General features: G+C 37.7%; 1 protein-coding gene across 3 annotated transcripts in view; it reads right to left on the reverse strand.

The window, feature by feature from the left end:
• The window catches only part of LOC129778933 (uncharacterized), a 97691-nt gene that overhangs the window by 6389 nt on the left and 63421 nt on the right, over window positions 1-27881 (reverse strand). The window contains exon 2 of one of the 3 annotated variants that reach the window (XM_055786114.1): window positions 19770-20635. The exons of the other annotated variants lie outside the window; for them this stretch is intronic. Within the exon in view, the coding sequence (XP_055642089.1) occupies window positions 19770-19845 (76 nt within the window). The 5' untranslated portion in view covers window positions 19846-20635. The remainder of the gene's footprint in view (window positions 1-19769; window positions 20636-27881) is intronic. 3 annotated transcript variants of the gene reach the window in all.

The following is a 27881-nucleotide window of genomic DNA, read 5'->3' on the forward strand; positions in this document are numbered from 1 at the left end:
TCACAAACAAGCCTCCCATCATCAGCTGTGACGTTCTTTTCTCGTAGTTTTACATCAGCTCTCGTGAGACCTAATGAAACCGTTGCGTCGTCACTGAGGCCCGAGACTGGATAAGAGCGTTCATTTAGCACCCTATTTTCCGGGGAAGTCGATCTTCACAGACGTGATCAAGCACACGTTCACGGGGAGCACATTGTGAAATACTGTTGTAGTGGATTCTGTACATTCTGGGAATTCCCCTGATTGCTCACTGTCACAGGTAATTGTTCTTGGCGTCGGCAACGCGCGCCAGGTATGGATCGGTGTATCCCATTTAACGATTATGCGGATGACACTTCGGTTTTTTTTACCAACGATGAGATGGTTTAAGTTGAATACGGCAGTGCAAATGCAACTGAACCATGTTGCGGGAACCCAAGAAATTTAATCGCGTTTTCTAAGCGAATTTCACCTTGGTTCGACTCAAACGCGTCTACTTGTTAAGAAGTATAGTTACCTGCTGCAACGTAGATGCTCATTGAATGTTTTGTTTTGTTTTTTTTTGTGTGCTAACGAAGTAAAACTGCGCACATCGAGGGCAGAACGTTATCTGAACGGAACAACAAATCTGTTCTAACTTGTGAGCTTGAATTCTACCGAGCGCCGGGTAGGAATATGCTGTTTATCAGCCCACCTACTTTGTTATGTTACTCCGGAGAAATTGAATTTGATAGGTGAGAAAAACAAACCATTTGAGAAGCTCAAAGTGGAAGTACACTTTTTGACCGGAGGTCAGATATTTGGCATCTTTTGACTTTTGATAAAATTTTGTTGATATTTGGTGAAAACTACTTCATTTGTAATACTTCAATTACCAACAGTGGCAAGCCTTGTTAAAGGTCGAACATGAAAAAATTGACTGAAATATTCAACGTATTTCAAAACTTACCTGTCCTGCGCTAAGGAACAGATCGGGAAAGGTTTAAACAAACAAGAACTAAATATTTGCTCGTCGTGTGTTGTGTCCAATATATTTGACCAGTACCATCAGTACACGATGATTAAATTATATCTATCAAAAAGTGTCAAATATTTGGCTTCAGTCAAACAGTGTACTTTTACCCATTTGTTATCATGGTTTTGAACCGGTAGATTTCACAGATGATCCTGAAGCGGATTTTATTATAGACCAAGAAATATATTTGAAAAATAAACGAGAAAAATTAAGTATTAAACTATTAAGTATCAAAGCTCTGTTGGAGGATTGTTCGAAATCTCTTGATTCTTTCCATTCTTTTTAGCTCTTTTCGGCTTACCGATGAGATTGTACTCGAAAAATATGCAACACTTTCTTTTGTGCATAACTTTTAATTGCATGGGTAAACATTGATGAAATTTTGGGTAAAACTAATTTAGAGTGTAAAATAGTTGTGAATCGACCAATCGACCGTGTCAATTGTTCAAGAGACCCAGACAACCCTGCGGTAGGGCGTCTTCGTAGCCTAATTGGTTGCGTGTCCGCTACTAAGCGAACAATCATGAGCTTATAACTCAGTGCCCTCAATTGATCATCTTCTATCGCATTAGCAGATAGTTATGTCGAGGTTTTTTCTGTACTGTGGCAGATCTCAGAGTGAGTCTCTAGTAGAAACTTTAAGATATCGGATACAATTCCCGATCAGTCAAGGATCTTCCCGGTATGGAAATTTTCTTGACAAGCCTTGACCATTCAATTTTTCAGTTTTCACCTATTACCCGTTGTTCTATTGATAGCAAATTTATGTCTACAACAAAACCAGTCCGTTTTGTTTTGCATACTGATTTCCATGTATATCTGTAAATTCATAATTATTTTAGAGATAAATCGTCCTGCTCAAACTTTTGTAGGGATATGAGGTGGGACCATCATCATCATCATCTTTGTGTGTTATTCCAGCTACTACGTCCTTGCACCAATTCTCATGTGATGGTGATCCCAGCCTCGCACTCCACATACGATCTATCTGCTGCATCGATAATTGGTGCTATTTATAAACACAATAATGGAAGCCTCATATCAACAGTCCCGCTATGTCCAACTGTGAACATTCGAACAATAGAAATATTTTTACGCCGAAAAATGCGACATGTGTTGCGAATACACTCACGCCAAAATGGCTAATGGGTAATAGATAAAAATGTTTAGGGGCGAATGAACTGCAATATTTAAAGCCTCTTAAAAAAAATGGTTTGGTTATATCTAAGATATAACCGCAAGGTTGACGTGGGACACCCTTAGCTTAGCAATCATATGTTTGTATTGATTAAATCTTTGATTGAATGAAACAATTTTCGAATTCAATTGAATCTAATATATTTGCTTTGTGAGTTAAAAGATTGTATGATGCCATGTAAAGTCAATTCATGCATTGTGATAGATGTTCTTCATTACAAGTAAATTTAGGACTGTCATCCTTTTACGTTTGGTATGATGGCATCTTGGTTTTGAAGACTTTGTTAGGTAAACACATTTCAGTCGGAACAAAATGCCCCTGATGGGGGGCCTCCGTAGCCACATTGGTTGCGCGTTCGCTTAGTAAGCGATCGATCGTGAGTTCGAAACTCAGGGCCCTCATTGACCATCTTTGTGTTGTTACAGAATAACTTCGTCCACGCAACAATCATCAGCGATGGGGATCGATCCACGGTCGAAATAAGATCGATTTATCCATACAACTGCTCTGCTCTGCAAGACACATCGGGCTGCTGTTCTATATAAATAACTCAACAATGATCAATCAACTGTCTCCGCTGTCCGGTCTAACTGGATAATGGAAGAACAGATAGAAAACTCTTACGCCTAAATGGCTGCTACTGTGTAAATGTGTACCATATGGAATGGTATAGAAGGAAATACTCTAACGCCGAAAAATGGCAACTGTGTAATGTGCTAATTATAGATATGATAAATATGTGACATTTACACGATTAAAATTCGGCTCTGTTACAGCTAAAAATGCCAATGAGCCTAAAATAAATAAATGGGACAAAAAAAAATGCCCCTGACTTACATGTATTTGCATTGCCAATTTCCCCACGCTCCATGGATTTGAAGTCTGTATTAGGAAAACAGATTTCAGTCGGAAAAAATACCCCCAACTTTCATGTATTTGCAATGCAGATTTCCCCAGGGCTGCTTGGTTTTGATGGTTGTGTTGGGGAAACCGGAAATCGGGCCAATCAAAACAAGGCAGTTAGGGCGTTTAGATAACACTTAACATTTCACTGTTATTCAATTGTTTCTCTAATTAAAAATAACACTTCATTAATTGCGATATAAACGTAGAAATATTCCCTATCAATTGATGCAAACATCTTTCCGATCCAGTAAGAAATGTTCCAGTTATAAGCATTCGGAATCTTTCATTTTCTCCTGCATGTTCTGTGTTTAGGTTTTCATTTTACCCCCATATACTCCGGTTAGACGTAGTCCCACGTCAAAAAGGAAAGAAAAGATAAAAATGTGTATCGATGAGATGGAAATACTTTGACGCCTATATGGGTACTGTATAATATGCAACATGAGAAAAATGTACACGATAAATTCGGCTCTGTTACTGCTGAATTGCTAGATGAGCCTAGTAATAAAAATAAACAGATGGGATAAAAAAAACCCTGCGGTGAGCTGGCAGCGGGAGAAAAGCGAAGACGACCGACTCCGTGAAGGCCAAGGAAGGTAAAGGATCACTTCAAGCGCAATCCGAACGTTTCAATTCAGGACAAGGGCTGCCATATTAAAATCTGTGTTTTTGATCTCAAAAAAAAACATTTTATCTCTGTTTTTTCATCGAAAATCTGTATCGCAATCTGTATTTTGGTGGTGAGATGGGACAAAGTATTACTGAGATCCAGCCATAGCTAATATTTATAACTAACTAATATTTAATATTAAATTATTTAATATTAGATATGACTTGATCTTAATATCACTTTTTCCCATCTCACCAATTTTATTACTTATTTTGAAAAGCCGGTAAATCTGCATGAAAACCAAAAAAACGGTAATCTGTAACTGGATATTCTTGGTTTCAAATAGTCTGAAAAATCAGTATAAGATTATTCTGTAGATATGGTAACCCTGTTTGGGACGTTGTCAAGAGGGTCAATTCTCCCATCTGGTTCGCCCAGCAAGTCCTGAGCCCAATACATGGCTTATCAAAAATCCTCTTCCCGAAGATCTACATAAATAAAAATATGCATAAAATGTACGCTGAAATTTTTCTGTATTAAGGTGTAAGTAAACTGTTTGACCGAAGAACAAATATTTGATACTTTGCAGTTCAGGCGGTTAATCTCTTTCTCAATTATGTCTACTTCTTTACCTGCTGAATCATCAAACACAAGCAAAGTTGTATGCAAAAACAAATTTAAATTTCTTGAGAATATCTCCACCACCTCTGATTCTGTCCCGGAAGTTGTTTGAAGTCCAGTTTCACATACGAGCACGTTTAATTCGTCCATGAGACCTCCGTTGAATTTCGTCAGCACCAGATCATACAGCTTTCGGAATCACGCTTTTGCCGTAATATTTTGCTTTACACATTTGTTTAGTTTCCTAATAGCCCAACATTCTCGCGTATATATGCGTATATTCCGAACCGTACAGCGGAAAACATGAAGTTCTGGAGCAGTTTCCAGTCCACTATATCGCTTCGACGCCTTGATTGAACTTTCCGGAAAACAACCATTGCAGCCGTTACGTTCCTGTGTGTGGAGTTGGTGAGGGGGTCTTCCAATGTGTTAATTCAGGAAAGTACGAATGCAAAATCGCAATATCGCTTCTTCGCTCTCTGAATTCCGTCCCGTTTCCAGCGATACCGTACACTATAAGGATATTACAGTTCGGCTTCAGGCGGTCTCCGATTATACCGCGGACAGTTGGGGACACACATTTTTGCGATCCTACCAGGAGTGAGAATTAAACGGGATAATCGGACACCGCCTTGAACCGAAATATGTTCAGGGGCTCTACGTGGGAATTAAGTGACACTAGAGTTGTACGTTTCCGAAGTGCATTTGGTGTGATTCCGACCGTGTGTGAAATATTCCAAGCAGAAATTAGAAAATTCTGTTTGTTTTTCAATTAAAGTTTGTATGTGTGCAAAAGAGCAGTAAAACATTTTATGGGAATAACTTGAAATTACATGAAGACATGAGTGGTCAGCCCAGGACTAACCCGTTAGCGGAAGGCTAAAAGTAGCAGAACTATCTTACCATGAAGATGAACCTAAAAGGATTAAGATTTTCAGTAAGTAAATGATACGTTAAAAAAAATATTTGCGGATCGGGACGACCGCGCAGAACAAGTACGGCTCAGGACGACCTTGAAAAAAATGGAAATGATAACAGTGCGGATCGGGACGACCGTATGAAAAAATGAAACAACCTCACCGGCTTCGGGCGGTCTCCGATTATCTCGCGAACGCTTACGGACATAAACATAGTATAGCTAATAATTTGCATAGGGTGTTTTTTCGAGGTGATGAACATTTTGACGTAGGACTACGTCTTTGGTTTCTATATAGGGGGTTACTCTATGAAAAATGTAACGTTTATTGAGAGTTTTCAAATGCATTTTATGCAGAATCGTTCTTCCGATATATGTTATAATTTATATCATTAGATGGATTTATCCAGCAATTTTTTCACCTGAGACATCAATAGTGGGAATAATAAAACAAGTGAGCAATTTAACAATTAAAAGAGGTATGTTTTGCCAGCGGATGTGAAGGTAAATAATATATTATGCATTCTTCCTTCCAACTTCGTTCCCATGAATGTTGTATGCAACACAAAGTTGTGTGTAATAGTTCGTTCTATCAAACAAATTAGCATGATAAAATAATTACTTAATAATCAGGTGCAAGATTTCATGCATCACTCAAAATTCATGCAAGATTTCATCAAAGTAACGAGGAAAGTGTCACCCATACATTGGGCCGGAAAATCAATACAATTATCGAATTTTACTCGCTAAGTGGAAGAGGATGGCACCGTTTATCATGCGAGGACTTATTGAGATCGGCACTATTTCACATCACAAAAATATGATAATGAAAAATGAGATGCGAAATGAGATAAGCATAATCTTCACGACTATTATACATAATTCTCAATGACTCAATTCGTTCTATGATAGATTCAGCAGTAGAACCAATACGACTTGATTGGGATAGTCTGCAAACGAACATGCTTTCACCGAAAAAGCTATTGCTCCCGATGCCTTAGAAAAATACTAATAATAAGAATAAGACAATGGGAAGGAATCACAATGCCATGGCTATTCATTAAAAATTGAAGCAACTTCACAATTTCATGTGTATTTTACCTCAAAATATCCCGAAATCGTTAGTATTTTCAACTTGTTTTTTTTGTTTCTTCCATATAAACTTTATATTCAACTTGCTGACCCGGCAAACTTCGTCCCGCCCAAAATTTGTTTTTTGGCATCCGGCGATCCTTTTTTTTTTTGGTATAGATAGAAGAAGATATAGGAGTGCGTTTCATCACATTAAAATCCATTTCCAGTTTCGAACAAAGATCAATTTCGCTAGCGCAAACATCAAATGGACTAACAGCACTTGTCACTATGTAATTGTAGAACATATGAGAATTAAATTTTCCGAATTTCCCCTTTTTGCTTCAGAGTTTTCCGAAAAGGGGGGGGGGTGTCATACCATCATAGAAACATTTCTCATACCCAAAAACCCTCACATTCCAAATTGTGCTTGATTAGTTCTCGAGTTATGCAGAAGTTTGTGTTTCGTTTGTATGGCAGCCCCCCTTAGAGAGGGGGATGAGTGTATTCACCATAGAAACGTTTCGTGCCCCGTAAAACCTTCGCATGCCAAATTTGGCTCCATTCGCTTAATCAGTTTTCGAGTTATGAAGAAATTTGTATTTCATTTGTACGACAGCCCACTCCCTTAGAGAGGGGGAGGAGAGAATAACCACCATAGAAACATTTATAGCACCCTAAAACCTCCATATGTCTAATTTGGTTTCGTTTGCTTGGTTAATTTCCGAGTAATGCTGAAATTTGTGTTTCATTTGTATGGCAGCCCCCCCTTAGAGAGGGGGGAGGGGTCTCAAACTATCACGAAAACTTTCCCCGGCTCCAAAAACCCCTATATACCAAATTTCATGTTGATCGGTTCTGTAGTTTCCGAGTCCATAAGAATCAGACAGACAGACAGACAGAAATCCATTTTTATATATATAGATGTAATCAACGACGATATATATTTTTTGTTTACTAATCTACATGTGCAAATCATCAACCATTCCACCCTGTTATGTGTCACACTGATATTCATTAATCATTTTCAGCTAGACAGTTCAACCTCCTGTCAGAAGCTTATTTTATTTTTTTGTTCTTTATAAACGGTTTATGATTACGTATAGCAAACGGCCCTTTTCAGGGCTACTGTTTGGAGTTTCAAAAGAGTTAAACTAACAGACTTCTAAAACTGAAAACTGAAACTGTTGTGTATACTTAACGACAAAATGTGTGGTTTTGTTGATTTTATTATTTAAAGTCACTTCCCATGTATCAATATTTTTAACGGCATTAGTGTATTGAGGAATACATTTTACACTGCTCCAGCTCATTTTGAGAATTCAGTTGAGAAATTTCGGTTGATTCGAAAGGCCCTAATTAGGCTAAAAATGTTCTTTTAATTTTAATTTATTTTTTGGTATCCACTCAAGTGAGTACGACATGCGATTCAGGAATCCGTGATTATCATGAAGAAAATCCCAGACTTCCCAGAATCTCGGAACCTGATTAATACACTGTATTTTTGACCGAAATTTTATAAAGCAAATGCGTGCTAACAATATCAGTTCATTCTTCAAAATTTTGGGTGTTGTTACTACATGCAAAGGTCTCATAACTCACATATAATATGAATTATCTTATCGATGCACATCTCTACTTCATTTTTGTTTTTAATCTGCCGGGTTTGAGGTTCTCAGCTTATAGTTTGACAAATGAATTTCTGTTTCTGCTTATAGTTTGACAAATGAATAAAATGTGTGTGATTATCATGAAGAAAATCCCAGACTTCCCAGAATCTCGGAACCTGATTAATACACTGTATTTTTGACCGAAATTTTATAAAGCAAATGCGTGCTAACAATATCAGTTCATTCTTCAAAATTTTGGGTGTTGTTACTACATGCAAAGGTCTCATAACTCACATATAATATGAATTATCTTATCGATGCATATCTCTACTTCATTTTTGTTTTTAATCTGCCGGGTTTGAGGTTCTCAGCTTATAGTTTGACAAATGAATTTCTGTTTCGCTGTAATACCGATTGATGCGTTGTAGTATTCTGAAATGAGGTCTGCATTTAACGACTCAATCGAGCAATCTTCCCTCGCCGTGTTGGAGAAGTTCTTTAAAGTCGTGGAATCTTTGGAATGTAATCCCATCGAGGAAGACTTCCTTATTGTGAAGAATGTGGCCACTGTTGCATCCAAATGATCGGACCTGCAGTAACAATAGTGGGAATAATAAAACAAGTGAGCAATTTAACAATTAAAAGAGGTATGTTTTGCCAGCGGATGTGAAGGTAAATAATATATTATGCATTCTTCCTTCCAACTTCGTTCCCATGAATGTTGTATGCAACACAAAGTTGTGTGTAATAGTTCGTTCTATCAAACAAATTAGCATGATAAAATAATTACATAATAATCAGGTGCAAGATTTCATGCATCACTCAAAATTCATGCAAAATAACGAGGAAAGTGTCACCCATACATTGGGCCGGAAAATCAATACAATTATCGAATTTTACTCGCTAAGTGGAAGAGGATGGCACCGTTTATCATGCGAGGACTTATTGAGATCGGCACTATTTCACATCACAAAAATATGATAATGAAAAATGAGATGCGAAATGAGATAAGCATAATCTTCACGACTATTATACATAATTCTCAATGACTCAATTCGTTCTATGATAGATTCAGCAGTAGAACCAATACGACTTGATTGGGATAGTCTGCAAACGAACATGCTTTCACCGAAAAAGCTATTGCTCCCGATGCCTTAGAAAAATACTAATAATAAGAATAAGACAATGGGAAGGAATCACAATGCCATGGCTATTCATTAAAAATTGAAGCAACTTCACAATTTCATGTGTATTTTACCTCAAAATATCCCGAAATCGTTAGTATTTTCAACTTGTTTTTTTTTGTTTCTTCCATATAAACTTTATATTCAACTTGCTGACCCGGCAAACTTCGTCCCGCCCAAAATTTGTTTTTTGGCATCCGGCGATCCTTTTTTTTTTTGGTATAGATAGAAGAAGATATAGGAGTGCGTTTCATCACATTAAAATCCATTTCCAGTTTCGAACAAAGATCAATTTCGCTAGCGCAAACATCAAATGGACTAACAGCACTTGTCACTATGTATTTGTAGAACATATGAGAATTAAATTTTCCGAATTTCCCCTTTTTGCTTCAGAGTTTTCCGTAAAGGGGGGGGGGGGTGTCATACCATCATAGAAACATTTCTCATACCCAAAAACCCTCACATTCCAAATTGTGCTTGATTAGTTCTCGAGTTATGCAGAAGTTTGTGTTTCGTTTGTATGGCAGCCCCCCTTAGAGAGGGGGATGAGTGTATTCACCATAGAAACGTTTCGTGCCCCGTAAAACCTTCGCATGCCAAATTTGGCTCCATTCGCTTAATCAGTTTTCGAGTTATGAAGAAATTTGTATTTCATTTGTACGACAGCCCACTCCCTTAGAGAGGGGGAGGAGAGAATAACCACCATAGAAACATTTATAGCACCCTAAAACCTCCATATGTCTAATTTGGTTTCGTTTGCTTGGTTAATTTCCGAGTAATGCTGAAATTTGTGTTTCATTTGTATGGCAGCCCCCCCTTAGAGAGGGGGGAGGGGTCTCAAACTATCACGAAAACTTTCCCCGGCTCCAAAAACCCCTATATACCAAATTTCATGTTGATCGGTTCTGTAGTTTCCGAGTCCATAAGAATCAGACAGACAGACAGACAGAAATCCATTTTTATATATATAGATGTAATCAACGACGATATATATTTTTTGTTTACTAATCTACATGTGCAAATCATCAACCATTCCACCCTGTTATGTGTCACACTGATATTCATTAATCATTTTCAGCTAGACAGTTCAACCTCCTGTCAGAAGCTTATTTTATTTTTTTGTTCTTTATAAACGGTTTATGATTACGTATAGCAAACGGCCCTTTTCAGGGCTACTATTTGGAGTTTCAAAAGAGTTAAACTAACAGACTTCTAAAACTGAAAACTGAAACTGTTGTGTATACTTAACGACAAAATGTGTGGTTTTGTTGATTTTATTATTTAAAGTCACTTCCCATGTATCAATATTTTTAACGGCATTAGTGTATTGAGGAATACATTTTACACTGCTCCAGCTCATTTTGAGAATTCAGTTGAGAAATTTCGGTTGATTCGAAAGGCCCTAATTAGGCTAAAAATGTTCTTTTAATTTTAATTTATTTTTTGGTATCCACTCAAGTGAGTACGACATGCGATTCAGGAATCCGTGATTATCATGAAGAAAATCCCAGACTTCCCAGAATCTCGGAACCTGATTAATACACTGTATTTTTGACCGAAATTTTATAAAGCAAATGCGTGCTAACAATATCAGTTCATTCTTCAAAATTTTGGGTGTTGTTACTACATGCAAAGGTCTCATAACTCACATATAATATGAATTATCTTATCGATGCACATCTCTACTTCATTTTTGTTTTTAATCTGCCGGGTTTGAGGTTCTCAGCTTATAGTTTGACAAATGAATTTCTGTTTCTGCTTATAGTTTGACAAATGAATAAAATGTGTGTGATTATCATGAAGAAAATCCCAGACTTCCCAGAATCTCGGAACCTGATTAATACACTGTATTTTTGACCGAAATTTTATAAAGCAAATGCGTGCTAACAATATCAGTTCATTCTTCAAAATTTTGGGTGTTGTTACTACATGCAAAGGTCTCATAACTCACATATAATATGAATTATCTTATCGATGCATATCTCTACTTCATTTTTGTTTTTAATCTGCCGGGTTTGAGGTTCTCAGCTTATAGTTTGACAAATGAATTTCTGTTTCGCTGTAATACCGATTGATGCGTTGTAGTATTCTGAAATGAGGTCTGCATTTAACGACTCAATCGAGCAATCTTCCCTCGCCGTGTTGGAGAAGTTCTTTAAAGTCGTGGAATCTTTGGAATGTAATCCCATCGAGGAAGACTTCCTTATTGTGAAGAATGTGGCCACTGTTGCATCCAAATGATCGGACCTGCAGTAACAAATTCAAAAAAAGAAATCAAAAAATTCAAATTTATTCATCAATGCCACCGTCCTTTATTTCCGGACGGCTCGCTGACGAATAATGCGTCCGCAGGTTGATATATCATCGCCCGTCGCGCCACTCGGGCACCTGCCGTAAAAGTTCCAAACCGATTAGGAACCAAACACCGAAAGCCCTCCGATGACCTCTAGGTTGGTAATTTACACATCAGTCTCTCAGATCAGCATGTTTATTATTCATCAAACAGAGCACCGTGTCTCGATCGCGCTGTCTGGCCTCTGTGGTTGTGGGAAGCTCATCTCGCGCGTCGATTTGCTTCTTATGGGTTACCCAACCGGCGGCCGGTGGTATGAATCAATCTCGCGGAAGGCACGAAAGCGAAGCGGAACAACGCCGGCAAATGTCTGAAGGTGTATTTGATCCGAAAGTTGATAAACTTCTGCATATTTTAATGGCTTCCAAGCGCCGGAAAAAAAACGCCGTTAGCACTCTGCCGAACTAATTTGAAATTAATCTTCCGATTGTGGCTTAACAAAAGCCGGCTAATGGGAGCGAGAGAAAGAAGGACAAGGTGGGGTAGTGTGGGATATTATTTGTAGCAGCTGTAATAACAATCCACTTCCTTTCTCATCGGTTGTTCTTCGGCCGTAATCTATTGAGGTTAATCAAATGAAGCAGCTTCCTGGCGGTGAGATACAATTTTAAGGCTCTAGAGTGCTTTCGTGGCAATGAATTGAACCGATTGTGAGATTTTGTGTGTAGGTAAATGAATGGAGATATTCATGTTGTGTTGCAATGCTCATCGGTATACTGCGTTGTTACCTTCAAACTGTTCATCTGGTTTTTTGTTTTTCGATGTGCGATTTTGTTGGAAATCTAAATGATTGCAGACAATTGGAGGAAGAAAGTTTTTTCTGATATAAGAACATTTATTAAAAACTAGCTGACCCGACGAACTTTGTCCCGCCCAAAATAGATTTTTTGATTTGAATACTTTCGAATATACACGTTTTCTTACTAAGTGTACGTTAGTGAGTCCAATCACTGAACTCTTCATTGATTGATTACCCTTTGACCCTTTACAATTTCCTTTTACTATAAATTGTCTAGTACTTCTATAAAAATTCGTCCTTATAATATTAGGCTGTCAAAAAAGTCCTGCGGTATTTTTTTTGAATTTTCATTTGTTCATAAAATTAGTTACAATCATCTGTTTTAAGTCAAATATGCGCCGTTTTGTTCGATGACTTGTTCCCAACGAGATGCCAACTTCATAATACCCCTGTTATAGAAGCTCGCTTCCTTATTGGCAAAAAACTCGGATAGCCAATTTTCACAGACCTCTTTTGTGGCTAACTTCTGACTACCTAGCTCTTTCGCCATGGACAAAAACAGGTGGTAGTCACTTGGTACAAGGTCCGGACTATACGGCGGATGCAAAAGAACCTCCCATCCGATCTCCCAGAGCTTCTGGCGCGTCACCAAAGAAGTGTGTGGCCTGGCGTTGTCCTGATGGAAGACAATGCGGCCTCTGTTTATCAAAGATGGCCTCTTCTTCATGAGTGCTACCTTCAAGCGGTCCAGTTGTTGGCAGTACAGGTCCGAATTGAGCGTTTGGCCATAGGGAAGCAGCTCAAAATAGATTATTCCTTGACAATCCCACCAAACACACAGCAGAACCTTCCTGGCCGTTAATGAGGGCTTGGCCACCGTCTGAGCCGCTTCAGCGGGCTTCGACCACGACCGTTTGCGCTTCACGTTGTCCGCTTCAGAAACCGGTCGATTTTGTTGCGATTCAGCAGCGATCCACATGCGTCGATACGGTCAAAGATGTTTTTTTGCGTCAACATGTGTGGCACCCATACATCGAGCTTCTTTGTGAATCCAAGCTTCTTCAAATGGTTAATAACGGTTTGATGACTTATCCCCAGCTCTTGGCCTACGGCTGCTACTATGCCGGTCTTTCTCGGCTAATTCAGCGATTTTGTCGCAATTTTCGACGACGGGCCTTCCGGAGCGTGGCGCATCTTCGACGACCTCTACACCAGAACGAAAACGTTGAAACCATCGTTGTGCGGTGGAAATGGAAACTGTATCGGGTCCATAAACTGCACAAATTTTATTGGCAGCTTGAGATGCATTTTTGCCTTTGTCATAGTAGTACTGTAAAATATGTCGGATTTTCTCTTTATTTTGCTCAATATTTGCGACACTATAACTCACGAACGACTTAACCAAACAAAACACTGTCAAGGACTATATTATAGCGCGCAAAAATACCTTTTTTTTCTCTTTATTTTGCTCAATATTTGCGACACTATAACTCACGAACGACTTAACCAAACAAAACACTGTCAAGGACTATATTATAGCGCGCAAAAATACCTTTCCAACAAGCTATAGTATGACTCGATACAATGAATACAACTATAACTACGCGCTTACAACGACACCTCGCGGAAATGCCGCAGGACTTTTTTGACAGCCTAATATAAAATTATTTTCAGACACAATTCTTGTTCAAGATTTTTCAAGCATTTGGAAATACCATGTTTCTCCGTTGCATGGAATACATGTTTGATAAAGAGAATATTACAAAATAAAGACAGCTCAAATCGGACCATTCCTTCCTCTGGTTTAGGGCACACCAAAACATTTGGCCTTCCATATTTGTTTATATAGATAGAAGATATAGGAATGCGTTATTCCGTCTGAAAATCCTTTTCCACTTTTGAACAAAAATCAATTTCGTTAGCGCCAAATGGACTAACAACGCGTAACTAATTGTAGAACATATGGGAATTCAATTTTCCGAATTTTCCGATTGTTCTCTCCACTATATTGATCTACGGGAAGAGACAAATACAACAAAATACAGGAGGCTAAAATCGGACCATCCCTTCTTCGGGTTTTCCGCTTACCAACAGATTTTGCCTTACATTTTTATTTATATAAATGACACCCAGTGACGAGAACTAGCACTAGTATGACAACATGTCACACCAAGTTTGACGCAGCAGAAGTACACAGTTCTAGCAAGACGCACTGATTCCTGCGAGAAGTCGAAAAAAGTGTCCAAAATATGGAACCAGTCATTTATTTTGAATGTTTTTTTGGAAGAAAGCTAGCTGTTTCACGGAGATGCTTTGTTTGATACAGATCCTACCAAGTATTTATCATGTTAACAAAAAATTTATAAGATTTCAACTCGTGAATTTTAGTCAAAACATCAAAACATGGGTCGCTCCTTTTACTGCACGGAGCTGCAACGGGTTGTTATCCGTAAAATGACAAAACGAGGCAAAAGTGAACGGGAGATTGCAGAATTCTTGGGACGATCTAAAACATTTGTTTTCAATGCACTTCGTGATCGACAGAAACAGGAATTGACTGTATGCTCCCGGAAAACGGCAGCCAAGGATGATGCTGAAATCAAACGAGTTTCTTACAAAGATCCGCCTGTAATGAAAATCAGAGACGAGCTAAATATATCTGTGAGTTCTCGGACAATCCAGAGACGTCTTGTGGAACATCGACTCGGTGGTAAAAGCCCCAAGAAGGTTCCTATGCTCACAATGAAACATCATCCAGCAAGGTTGAAGTTTGCCAAGGTCAATTTCGATTGTGTAGGCCCAGGAAACAGCAAGAAATGTACAGTGGCCTGAAGAAAACGAAAATCAATTTGATTAATTCAGATGAAAAGAGCTGAGTACATCGACCGATTGGCTGTGTCTTCAAACCACAGTGCTCGACAAAAACGTTTGAACAAGGAGGATGCAACATCATGGTCTGGAGGTGACAAGATAATGGACCATTACCTCTACGATCAGTTACTTCAAGACGTAATGCTACTGAACACGGAGTGTGAAATGCCGAAAAAATTGGTAATTCATGCAATACAACGGTCTCATATACACCACCTGAATTGAGAAGAAATGGTTTGCTGTTTACTGATGGCCAGCCCAGTCACCGGGCTCGAAGCCCATCGAGAGTCTGTGGCAGAAAGCTAAAAAATGCGGTTTATATGGAAAAAATCCAGCAGGAAACAAGCAGGAACTATGGGAAAGATTCCATATAGCTTGGTAGGCGATCCTTGTCGAAAGCTGGTCGATTCTATGCCGAACAGAGCGTGAGAAGTCACCCGAAACGAAATTTATAAGACGAAATATTGGCACGGAATGGTGAAATAAATTCCGTCATGAATTTATTTTTAAAATTATTTATTTTTTTTTAAATTAATTTTGATCTGGTCTCAATATTTGACACGTAATTTTGACACACCCTCGCTTTACGGCCTAGATACGCTCCTGGGCCGCTAAGAAAAAAGCCGTATAACGTATCAATTATTCCCATACAAATTCATACAAACTCTATCGGATCGGTTCCAAGCTTGTTCAACGAAAAGCCGTATAAAGAGCGGCCGTATAGCGAGGTATAGGTGTACTTAAGTATGTTAAAAGAGTATTCTAATTTGAATTATTTTTTCACTGTGGATATGCTTTAGTTCTTGGAAAGAGGCAAACAAAAATTACTATAGGATTGAAACGCTCAGTTCAAGTTTTTTTTTAATTTTTGCAACAATTAAATTATTGTTTTGTCCGACACTGTATATGATCAGAGGATGCCAAAGTTTTGCTAGGCCTTCTGCTGCAATATGATGTGTTCTCAATTCCCGGGAATTGTTTACCGCAGACATCAATCAATAAGAAAACAAAGCATTTGAAGGAAAAAAAGATCGCATTTTGTGTTGATCACGCTGGCTGGATTCCACGTAAATGAGTTTGTTTACCACATTTTGGTAAGAACGATCGTGATGCAAATTTTCAGTTTAAACATGATCCATGTCAAACTGCGACGTCACAAAAACTGCTATAACTTGGTTTGGTGACAGCATTGCGAAATTGTGCGAATGAAAAGTAATAAATGTAGAGTCCACCCATTTATGAAACATTCTACACTCTCAGACTTTCTCTGTTTTTCGCCTCCAGCCTTGAGAACGTCTAGTTCGGAAATTAAACTGAACACTCGGCCTTGGGAAAGCTGCCATCTGGTCGCATGATAACTGATAAATCATGAATGATTTATAGGTGACTTTCTCCGATCGATCAAATAATTTTCATGAATTCGAGCATTGTTTTCGGGGTAAAAGTTGCGTCAAAGCGCAGTGCATTTTAAGCTGAATGTGAAGAAGGTATTTTCAGCGTTGGTAGCTGCATTCTTCGGTGAAAATTGTCATCCACCGTCGCCACCGTCACCGTAGCCCATTACACATGCGATTCGGTCTGGATTTTCGGTTGCCGTTCTGGGTATTCTTTGGAGCATTGTTTTTGGATGCGTTACAAATGTAAAGGTGGGACCAGAATGCCGCGCTATGCGTCGTATTGCGACAATTGTGCTTTGACACTTCATTTTAAATATTTGTGTTTCCATTTAGTCGAACACAATAATGCGTTGCGTCATTAGCATCGTTGTACTAAACACTAACATTTGTTCTAAACTGCTTGCGCCGAATTCGCGATGTCAGTGGCATGGTGTCGACATCTGGTGGCAACTTCAAATTAGGGCCATAATTTGGGTCCCGTACTCGTTAGTGTAATCTCTATCAGATTAGAAGACACGAAGCCGGTTTTTAAATTCTAAAATTTTGAATGAATATTTTCACATCATGTTATTGGATTACTTGAAACACGTGTTTCTGACTTTCATTCAACCATATGGCTAAACAATTCCAACATTGTTGCTGAATTTTTCATCATAATATAGAGTTGTCTTCATAAACAATTTTCGTATGAGACTTTTTCACCACCTGCAAACAAAAAATGTTTTTCATTTAAATAGAATACTAGTTTGATATGGAAAAGCTAATTTTCATTCATAATTTTAATTTTGAAAACGTGTTCATTCCGACTGAAAATCAGCTATTTTCTCACGCTTTCCCCCAAACTAGTAAACGAATCTCAATGCCGCCAGCGCGGATATGTCAATGTGTTGTTTTTAGAAACATTCATCTGATCCATGGATACAAGAACAAGATTTTCATACGAATTTTATTTTGTTTTTGTTTATATGAAAAGTGGAGACGCGAATGCTAGATTGTGGCAGCGAATTCAACAGACTGCGTCGTGCGAATGTTTTAGTACAAAACGCAAGCAATGACAGCTGATGGGAAGCAACGCACAACGCAGAATTCTGTTTCCACCTTAATTTTGCTTATATATACTTAAAACTACTTGAATATTCAATAAGTTGAGTGTTTCCGTCTCGTTCTAGACAATGAGTAATCAACAGTAGAGGCTCATCTGTGACTTGTATTAAAAATATGCTCAAATTAGCGTTTCATTGTTTCGCGATACCTTCACGCGTTCACTCTATGAAAGCATATATCCATCGACCCGTGTCAGTGTTACCAAATATTTTTACTCAAAAGTTTCACTCTTGGACTTCTATAATGTTTGTTTACAGCCGGCTACAATTTCTTAGTCCTACGTTAACAGTCCGGTCGTGTCTTGGACATTGTTTTTGCGGCCCACGACATGACTAACACGCGTTTGTGACACCAATGAAAAAAAACTAGAAGTGGATTATACTTGTATTATATCCGCAAGGTGGACGTAGGATTACCGTTGGCTTAGCAATCAATAAGTAACAAGCATATAACTCTTAGACATGTTATCTTTTGCATATAGAATGATTACCATACCATGTCGTGGAAAAAATTATTAACGTTCGTAGGAATTGATTCCTCCTCGGATGAACCGGGCACAAATAATATACTCTTCCTAACAATTGGAAACGACGATCGTCGGGCATTCGTAAACAAATGATATTGTAACTGCTGCTTTCACCAAATGTGGTTTCTTTGATATGGTGGGATATCCTCTACGCCATATCAAACATATCGTACTCTCCGCTATCGAATCCATAGTCAATGGCACCATTTGTATGCAAACTGTATCGAATTTTCATCGATACTTCGTTTTTCACTGAATGCTCTGTTCAGTCCGGCTGCCAAAACTGAATGGGATTTCGAGAGAAGAGCATAGTGTTTAGGCGAATGAGCGAGGATATACACACCCGCTTTACAATCGCAACTAAATAGATTTCCGAGCGGGTGCCTGTTTAGATACAGATTTGTGTGATTTCAATTCTATTTCTATTTAAACAAGTTTTCGGATCAATTATTGGACAATTTGTCTTTCGTGATTATACAAAAATTGATTTGCCCTAATTCAAGATTTGTTTATAAAAAATTCAACCTAATTATATGTTTAATAGAATTCGACCGATTACTCGCGGTTTACTCGAGGTTAGAGGGGTAACAAATCATTTTTAGTTTTTCATTATTACGAGGTCTGTTCGAAAAGTATCGTGACTTTCGAATTTTCGCGGGTAACGTATATTTGATTTTAGATTTTTTTTGTGGCATTATGTTGGTACTCATATCTCTCACATATGCTGACAAGTACGGCTATTTTGAATGTTCAGTTAATTTTCGACAACTGCTTTTCTTACACGTGTCCCATTTTTGCAATATACAAAAATCGAAGATGAACCAAAACACGTGTAAGAAAAGCGTAAATTTGAAAGTCGTGATTCTTTTTGAACAGAGCTCGTATGTTATTTATTGTTTTCAACTCGTGTAAATGATACAAAGATCATTTTATATTTATTATGAGATTCTGTAACATTCGGTTCATGAATATATCCAGAAAAGAAATAATGCGCGATATAAATGTCTCTAGCAGCAGAATAGAAATGATAATTTGTAGATAATATATGCAGGAGATTATTCAAATCGACTTGGGAAACACAACAGGATACAACGGAATACACAGAACCGTAGAGAAGACGATGATATTCATACCGGTTAATGGGTCACTCGTCACACGGCAATTCGAGAAATATCAACAAACATTTTGTCATTGGAAATGCGCAGTTAAATATGGAAGCGTTGCGAAATAATTAGATATTTATGAAACGAGTAAATGCTATTGCAAATTCTAGTTATCTAAAAAAATATTTCAGAATGTTGCATTGCAACATTCCAAAGCACACGGATGATTTGAACGATGATTAATATGCGTCAAAAATACTTCACTCAAACACCGCGATCATCAGGGTATAGTTCCTCTTGTCATTAGTCAACACGTTCTAAAACAATTATCCTCCGTTCTAATACAAAAACTATACTAAAACATTCTCCACCCAGCCCCGACGAACTATGATTTACCCTGCACATGTTATTGATCTTTGACCCTCGGTCACTCGACCTTGAATCAACCAAAACACAATATATGGCACACACCCACACTGACACCAACATACATGAACCCGTCGTCTGCAACGCGACGACAACCTCAAATCACCAGGTAATGAAACATGCTATTTTGTGGGTCTCACCTGCGGGCACAACCGGAGAGTTATTGCTCATGTACAACGTTCTACTTCTTTGAACCATATCTCCCATCATTGACATGACGATACCTGTTTCACATTCATAGGCGCGCGCACACGCGTACACACACGTACCCGATCGTAAGAGCTCGAAGAGAGTTCGAAGCCTTTACGACGATCACTACGGGATCCAAGCTAAGATTAACACACAAGTTGCAATTGAGCAGGTTAGGCTTGCTTTACGGATCGTTAACCTATTTATCGAGAAGGTAGACAAGCAAAAACCAAAACAAAAAACAATTTCAGTCTTCGTTGGCACATTCACAAGCAAAAGCAGCACTTCGATCCGGTTCTTCGGCCAACCGGTAGTATTCGAACTCTTGGCATTCAAGTCAACTATCAGTTTCACTGTTATGGCGCTTTCCTGTGGCCGGAATTAACGATCGACTGGTGTGCGCGAATTTATCTTCCTAATTTTTCCATTCCCTGACCGGTAACAACACAACTGGGGGCCGCGGCGATCTGCACGAAACGTGGGTTCGAATCACTCTGGGATGAAATCCTCTCGAGTACGGCACTTCGATGTATCCATGTGGGATAGAGAGCGAGAGTCCGGAGAAGAGCGAGAGCGCGCGCCGTCACTTCGTTTTGTGGGAGATGGGTTTGCAATATGGCTTTTTGCTAGTTCTGTTTACCGTGGCGGAGGCTTTGTTATCTACCCCGTTGAAGAGTCTTCGCAGCTCACGGCAACAACAACGACGACAAAAAAGATCTCGGTTAGTTTTGATCCGAGACCTTTTTGCGGGTTTCTGCTGAGCGATGCGCAATATGAAGAGCACAGCATTGCGGTGTTGACACAGATAAGATTGTAGCTGGAAGATTGTGGAAAGTAGGGAAAGTAATGCGATGTTTTAATTGCTCAAAAGTTGATCCATTAAAAACGGTACAAACAAGCCGGCTCATGCACTTGTAGAGAAAAACTCCGAATGAATGCGATTAGTCACTTGATTAGATACAGTGTTACATTGAGTCCTGGAGTCTAGAAAGTCCCATTCAAGGTTACGCAAACTTCAAGGTTATGTTTCGAACAGATTTCATATCAATTAGTACAAGACCCCGGTGAACAATGCTGATATACGAATCAGAAACAATCGAATTTCATTGAAAATTAGTTTTTTTCCTTACTGAATAACTATCAATTTAAAAACATTGCAGTTAATTAACTGAATAAACTTGACATTATTTTCTCACGGAAGTTCACGCAAAAAGTCACGAGTTCAATTCACACTCTCGACATTCTTACAAGAAATGAAAGTAATGTGACAAACCAGTCAAAACTGTTGAAAGTCACCATAATTCAGAAAAAAAAATTCATCATATTCAACAGAATAGATAGACATAAAATTTGGTAAATATCAAGTGTAATTAATAATTATTAATACAAATTACTCACAAACTATAAAAACATTGAAATCGCAAACCAATCTATCCGCAACTACCAAAATATCAAAATATAGTTCAATATAAGTTGAAGTTGTTGTTTGTAACCACACTGAAGCCTTTTTCGACAAAGTATGATGATGGAAAAACAAGAAGATATGTTATGGCAATGGTTTTCGTGATAGTTTGAGCCCCCCCTCTCTAAGGGGGGGCTGCCATAGAAATTAAATACAAATTTCTACATTACTCGGGAATTAATCAAGCAAATGAAACGAAATTTGGCATATGGAAGTTTTAGGGTGCAATAAATGATTCTATGGTGGTTAGACTTGTTCTACAATTACATAGTGACAAGGGCTGTTAGTCCGTTTGATGTTTGCGCTAGCGAAATTGATCTGGAAATGGATTTTAATGTGATGAAACGCACTCCTATATCTTCTTCTATCTATACCAAAAAAGGATCGCCGGATGTGTTGATAAGAGCAGAACTCGAGGAAGGAATTTAACGATTTAGGGCTGTCTTTATTCTATCATATTTTCTGTATAAAACATTTATTCCATGTAACGGAGAAACATGTTATTTACAAGTGGTTGAAAAATCTTGAACGAGAATGGTCTGAAAATAATATGTTATTATAATGATGAGTATTGTTAGAAATACTAGGAATTTTATAGTAAAACGTAAATTCAATGGGGTCGATTAGAAGACCAATCAATGAACAGTTCTGCGATTGGACCCATGAACTTGCTCATAGTAAGAAAACACAAATTTTGGGCGGGACGAGGTTTGCCGGGTCATCTAGTGATGATATAACATGGTCATGAAGTATTTGTGATAATTATAACAAACGCGGAAACTGTGAATATTCTTTCCTGCTTGAATTCTGTTTTTGAAGTTTTGTCATAATGGCAAATATTATTGAAATTGTTTCAATCAAGTTGAAATCGTCACCCTGCAGTTGAAACAAAAATTTAAAAAACTGAAAATTTTGCTAAGCAAGGTGGTCAGGGAACTACAGCGTGTAGAAGTAACCGAGTAAAGATTTTGTTGTTTTACTCATATTGCTGAGCAAATAATCGAATGTTCAAAGAATTGCTTCAAAGCTTTTTGATAGCACTTCTAATACATAATAAAGATTGATGCGATCTAAGGCTCAGATTTTTGCTACTAAATGCTGTCTGTGAATCATGCTGTGAATGACCAGTACCTCACGCAGTTGTAACTTTGATTCAAAATAGCCGTGCTTGTTAGCATAAGTGAGAGACATGAGTACCAATATGATGTAACAAAAAAAATCTAGAATCGAATGTACGTAACCGGCGTAAATTCGAAAGTCGCGATACTTTTTGAACAGACCTCGTATACAGCCATTCCATGTTTTGTTCCTTATCGCAAAATATTAGACACGTATTTTTTTTTCATTAGGGTGCCTATTTCGATTTTTGGGTGGTCCGTAAAATCATTTTTTCCTCTTTTTCCAGAAATATTATTTTCAAAAATTCATAACTTTTTTTAAATACCGATTTAGATAATCATCAATTTCATCCAATGAGCTATTTATTTTTGAGAAAAATATTACACTGGTGAGAAAATAGGATCCTAGTCACACATATGTAGTTCGCATAGGAATATTGAACGAAGACTGAAAACAAGATAATCTTGAATAATCACAATTCAAAAACGGAGAGAAATACATCTCTGATTTTAAGATATGTAATGTTTTCAAGAAAAAATATAAAAAAAATATAGCGCTCTCTTTCTTTGACCATGTAAACTATAAAAAACATATGTAATCAATAATAACAAAAACAAAACCCTTTTTTTTTTGCAAATGTTTCCAAAACTTTTAATTTAATGTATTGATCATTTGAATCGGTCTAGTAGTTCAAAAGGGTTTGTTTTGAAAAAAGTAATTTTTGGACAAACTTGGAAAAAATTAATTTTTCGTACCATCCGAAATTCGAAATGGTCGCCCTTACGAAAAAATAAAAAAACACGTGTCTAATATTTTGCGAAAAGGAACAAAACTATCACTTTCACGAAAATCTGAGAATTACCATATCGGTATGGTATGGAATGACTGTATATTAGGGTGCCAATCGTACTTAAAATTCCTAAAAGTTACACCATACAAAATGCTCACCACCTCGGAAAAACACGCTGTGCAAAGTTTCAGCTCAAGAAGAACTTAAGGGAGAGTGGGGCAAAGCGGTTAAAGTGTTTTAGTTTTCTGAAAATCGAAAAACCATCCAAGGAAATCGTGGTTTCCAAAAATTTTCTTTTAATGCAAAATGTTTTAACACTAGGTTTACGGGATGCGTCAATTTGACGCATTTCGAATTTTGTAAGGAAAGTTACAAAAACCGTTTGCATTTTTATTTTATCTTTTATACTGGCTTTTATCCATTGATCGAGGTGAATGAATATTGCAGTCTATTTCCTCCAAAAGTATTGAAATATCGAAAATCTCTATATGGTATACCTATCTCTACGGATACCTGTCAATTTAACGCGATCGTTATGTTGACAGAGTTTTGAGCAAACGCGGAAACACCAAAATATATGAATAATATATAGGAATGTACCGACATTTCGATCCACTTCCCCGTTATTCGATACCGTAATCTCAAATTTAACAAGCGATAAATAACTGTTGCCGAAAAGCAACAATAGAAGTAATGAAACGCAGAATGCCTATTGATGTCAGAGTGCGAAGAGATCTCAAAAGTTCCAGTTGTTTAGTTCGAGTTGAAAGATGAAATACTAGAGTCTTTTTTGGATTAATAATACTATTGTGAACCTCAAGTTTAAATATTTTCATATTTTACTCATAGTATATGATTAAATTGCTTTCTAAAAGATGTTATATGTGTGTTGCGTCAAAATGACACTTGTTCGTAGAGATAGGTATATAATAAACGTCAGTAAAACTAGTGTTAATATTGTATCCCAAAAAAAAGATTTTTTTTGCTATATGAAAAATCGATATGAGCGTTTTCATTAGCACCCTAAACCATATGTTTTGCCTCATATTCCGAAAAAAACAATTCCCAGAGAGTCGATTTTGACAAAACATTTTTTGGGATGACGGTGATCTCTCAACATTTGGCATCAATTTTTTTTCGAAACCCCCCTTGGGTAATTTTTCGATTAAAAAAAAGCTCAAACTTTGACCGCTTTGCACCACCCTCCCTTGAGTCCGATTGAACTAATCTTTTGCAAAAGGTGTTTTTTTGTGCTGGTGAACATTTTATATGGGGTAACTTTTTGAAAATCGAGATGACCATTACTATTGGCAACCTAGTGAACATCCACCGGAGATGGCCGAAGAGCGTTGATCGAGATGGCGCCTGGCAGCCTTTTTTGACGTAGGACTACGTCTTTCATTTCTATACCAGGGTGTAAAATCAAAGTTTCGAAAACGAAAGCGTTACGCCGGAGACCGAGAATTTGAGTGTTAATAGCTCCTAAACAACTGAACGAAATGGTATGATAAACACTTCATTCGAAAGATAAAATGTCTACGCGTTCTATACTTGTTACTTTCTGATCCAAAAACTTGTTTCAATAGTCTTAAATTTGCTTTCAAAATAGGCTATTGAAATCACCAATCGGTATATAAGCGAGCGCCGCTCGGAAATCCACTCAGTTCTAATTGAACAGCGATTGGAGCATGTTGTCGCTGTTGTGGTGAAGCTCTTCATTTATCATGAAAGCGCGGATGAACGGTGTCACCAAGAGCCTGTTTGTGCACCTTAGGCTAGAAGGGAATCCATCAGGAGGAGAGTGATGCTACAAACGGTTCCCCGGGAAGATCTCTAAGCAGCCGCTACACACACACACACACACACACATACACACACACATACACGCACGGAATTCTTTCCGTTTGGATCGAGAAAGATCCGGAAAATAATCTGCCAGTTCCTCTAGGAATTTAAAAATACATTCATGTGAAAGAGTTTATTTGAATGTTTTCTATCCATGTAACACTATGACCAAATATGTTTCAATCAAGTGCTATTAACAGATGGTTATCGAGTTAGCATTAACCACTGGTGGGCTTCCAGTATCGAGGAAAATGTGGAAATATCTAATCGTTACTGAAAATAATCTGCCAGTTCCTCTGGGAATTTAAAATTACATTCATATGAAAGAGTTTATTTTAATGTTTTCTATCCATGTAACACTGTGACCAAATACATTAGGTTTTGTGATTTTTCAATCAATCGCAATCAACAGGATAGCTTCTGAAGATTATTCTTCCCCATCAGTAGGATATTTCCGTATCCAATATTGGATGCATAACGTAACGCTCCAACGTAACCTTGTGCCTCCAACGTAACGCTCTCGTTTTCGAAGTTCTCCAAATATTCATTCATTCAGAATGAATTCAGATTCAACTTCATACAAATGATCTCTAAATCAACGATAGTCCTACGTCACCCTTGCGGTTATACCATAGATATAACCCACTTCCTGTTTTTTTGATGAAATGATTCACTCGTCTCTGCTCTTTTGTCCTAAAACATAAACACGCAGCAACAAAAAAATAAGGACTCGTGTTCCCTGTTAGTGAAACCCAAACCGGGTATCGGTTTTACCCCAATAGTGCTTTTAATTTCAATAGAAAACTTTTGAGCATCTATAAGCAACAAAAATATCCAGTGTATTCTCACGGAATACACTGAACACCGTTCTAAGATGAGTTAGACTCAATGAGGTACATATCGAGGTGGAGCAGTAAGGCGTCGTGCACAAATTACGTAACGCGATAAGGGGGGGAGGGGGGTCGAGGTTGCGTTACTTTATGTGTATTAGAGATAGGAAATTGCGTTACGTAGGGAGGGAGGGGGTCCAAAATCCGGATTTTTAGCGTTACGTAATTTGTGCACAACGCCTAAGCGAAGTATATCTGTATTGGCAAGCAAAATATCGTGTCGAAATTATTTGCATGCGATATGGAATGTATATGGAAGAAACAAAACAATGTCCATAGTACTCATGGTTGCATGATAATTTGAGCCTAAATTCTCATGAAATCATTCAACTGTTTGTTTTTTAACAGATAACAACTGTATTGTGGCTTGTTTAGTTTATATATGTGGTAAAAAGGTCCAGAGAGCAGTCGTATGCTTACATTTTCGGTGCAATTTTGATTAATTGGCGATTATTCTCTCACAATATACACACCGACAATGAGAGCCTTCGAAACATCAACTTCGTAACGTTAAAATATTTTTTTTTTTATCTGTATTATAGTGATTTTTAACTCATTAGGCTGGTTCGTCACTTTTACTTCCATTTTTGGAAGAATGTCGGGAGTGAGAATTGAACTCGTGACCTTTAGCGTGAGAGGCATGGATGTTACCACTACGCCAGATCGCCTCCACTACGTTAAAATAATGAAACTTCGTTTGTTTATATGAACGCGGGGGAGCTAAAATGGCACATGGAAATATCACTTTTATTCGTCTTTTTCGACGTGATTTCACAAATATTCACTGCACGCTATCACATTAGTCTCGTATTCAGCGGGAACTCTGAAATATGTACGTTTTTAATTGATAAATGACTTCCTGAAAATAGCATTTTCACATGGATGCGGTGGGCAATCAAAGATAAACAAAACGACTGACGTCACTATTTGAGAAATAGTTATGGCAGCGCATGCTATGTCGCTCGAAACTCTACCATCTTCATTACCTTTTTTCAAGGACATTGAGTTAGACTCATGAAAAGTATCGAATTGAAAAAAAAAATTACTTTTAAAACACTTGAATTCCACAAACGAAATTTTACACGGACTGTTTCCAATCTGCTGATCATTTTGCTTTTATTTGTTTTGACAGGAACTCGGCTTCAGCACCTGTATGGCGACTCGAAACGTATGAAATGGCAATTGTGTCAAAGTCAGAGGGTGTCGGTTTCACCCTGATTTCCCCTACAGTAAAAGCAGTGCAATTAATTGTTAGGTTTGCATTTTAAACTTGTGTAAAGGTGGTCGTAAGCTGTTTGTCCGAAGGTCAAATATTTTACACGTCCATGCACACCGTAAAAGTAGTTTATGACCATTTCTCATTTTGAAGCTACCACAAATATGCTATAATGTTTTGTATCTTACACTGATATAAGTCACACATTTAAACATAATTTGGCAGAATACGAAATTTTTGCACAGACAATTTTGTTCTTTTTTACTAACCGCATTCGAGGACTTCTCTATATATGATGATTTATATATCCATAGCTAGTAAACTGCTAGTGCAGTCGTTTGGTCGCGGTTTGGTTTGGTTTGGTCGTTATCTGGTGAGGAGAGCGGCATTTTGAAACAGTATGGAAGGAAGCGGAAGCGGGATAGTAGGGTGCCAATGAATGCAAGGGAAAAATCGATCCTAAAATTTTCAAAAAATTACCTCATACAAAATGTTTACCACCTTGAAAAAACACCCTATGCAAAATATCAGCCAAAGTTTGAGTTTTTTAAAAACAAAAAATCACCCAAAGGGGGAGTAAAGGAAACCGAACTTTTCAAAAACAAAAAAGTTTGATGCCAAATGTCTTAAAATTGCATGATACTTCGAGAACTACACTTATCACTCATCTAAAACTAAAAAAATTGTCAAAAATCAACTTTTCAGATGAAAAAAATTTTGTTTTGGCAATTTTTTTTTTTC

The sequence above is a fragment of the Toxorhynchites rutilus genome, chromosome 3 (assembly GCF_029784135.1).
Source record: "Toxorhynchites rutilus septentrionalis strain SRP chromosome 3, ASM2978413v1, whole genome shotgun sequence".
NCBI lineage: Eukaryota > Metazoa > Arthropoda > Insecta > Diptera > Culicidae > Toxorhynchites > Toxorhynchites rutilus.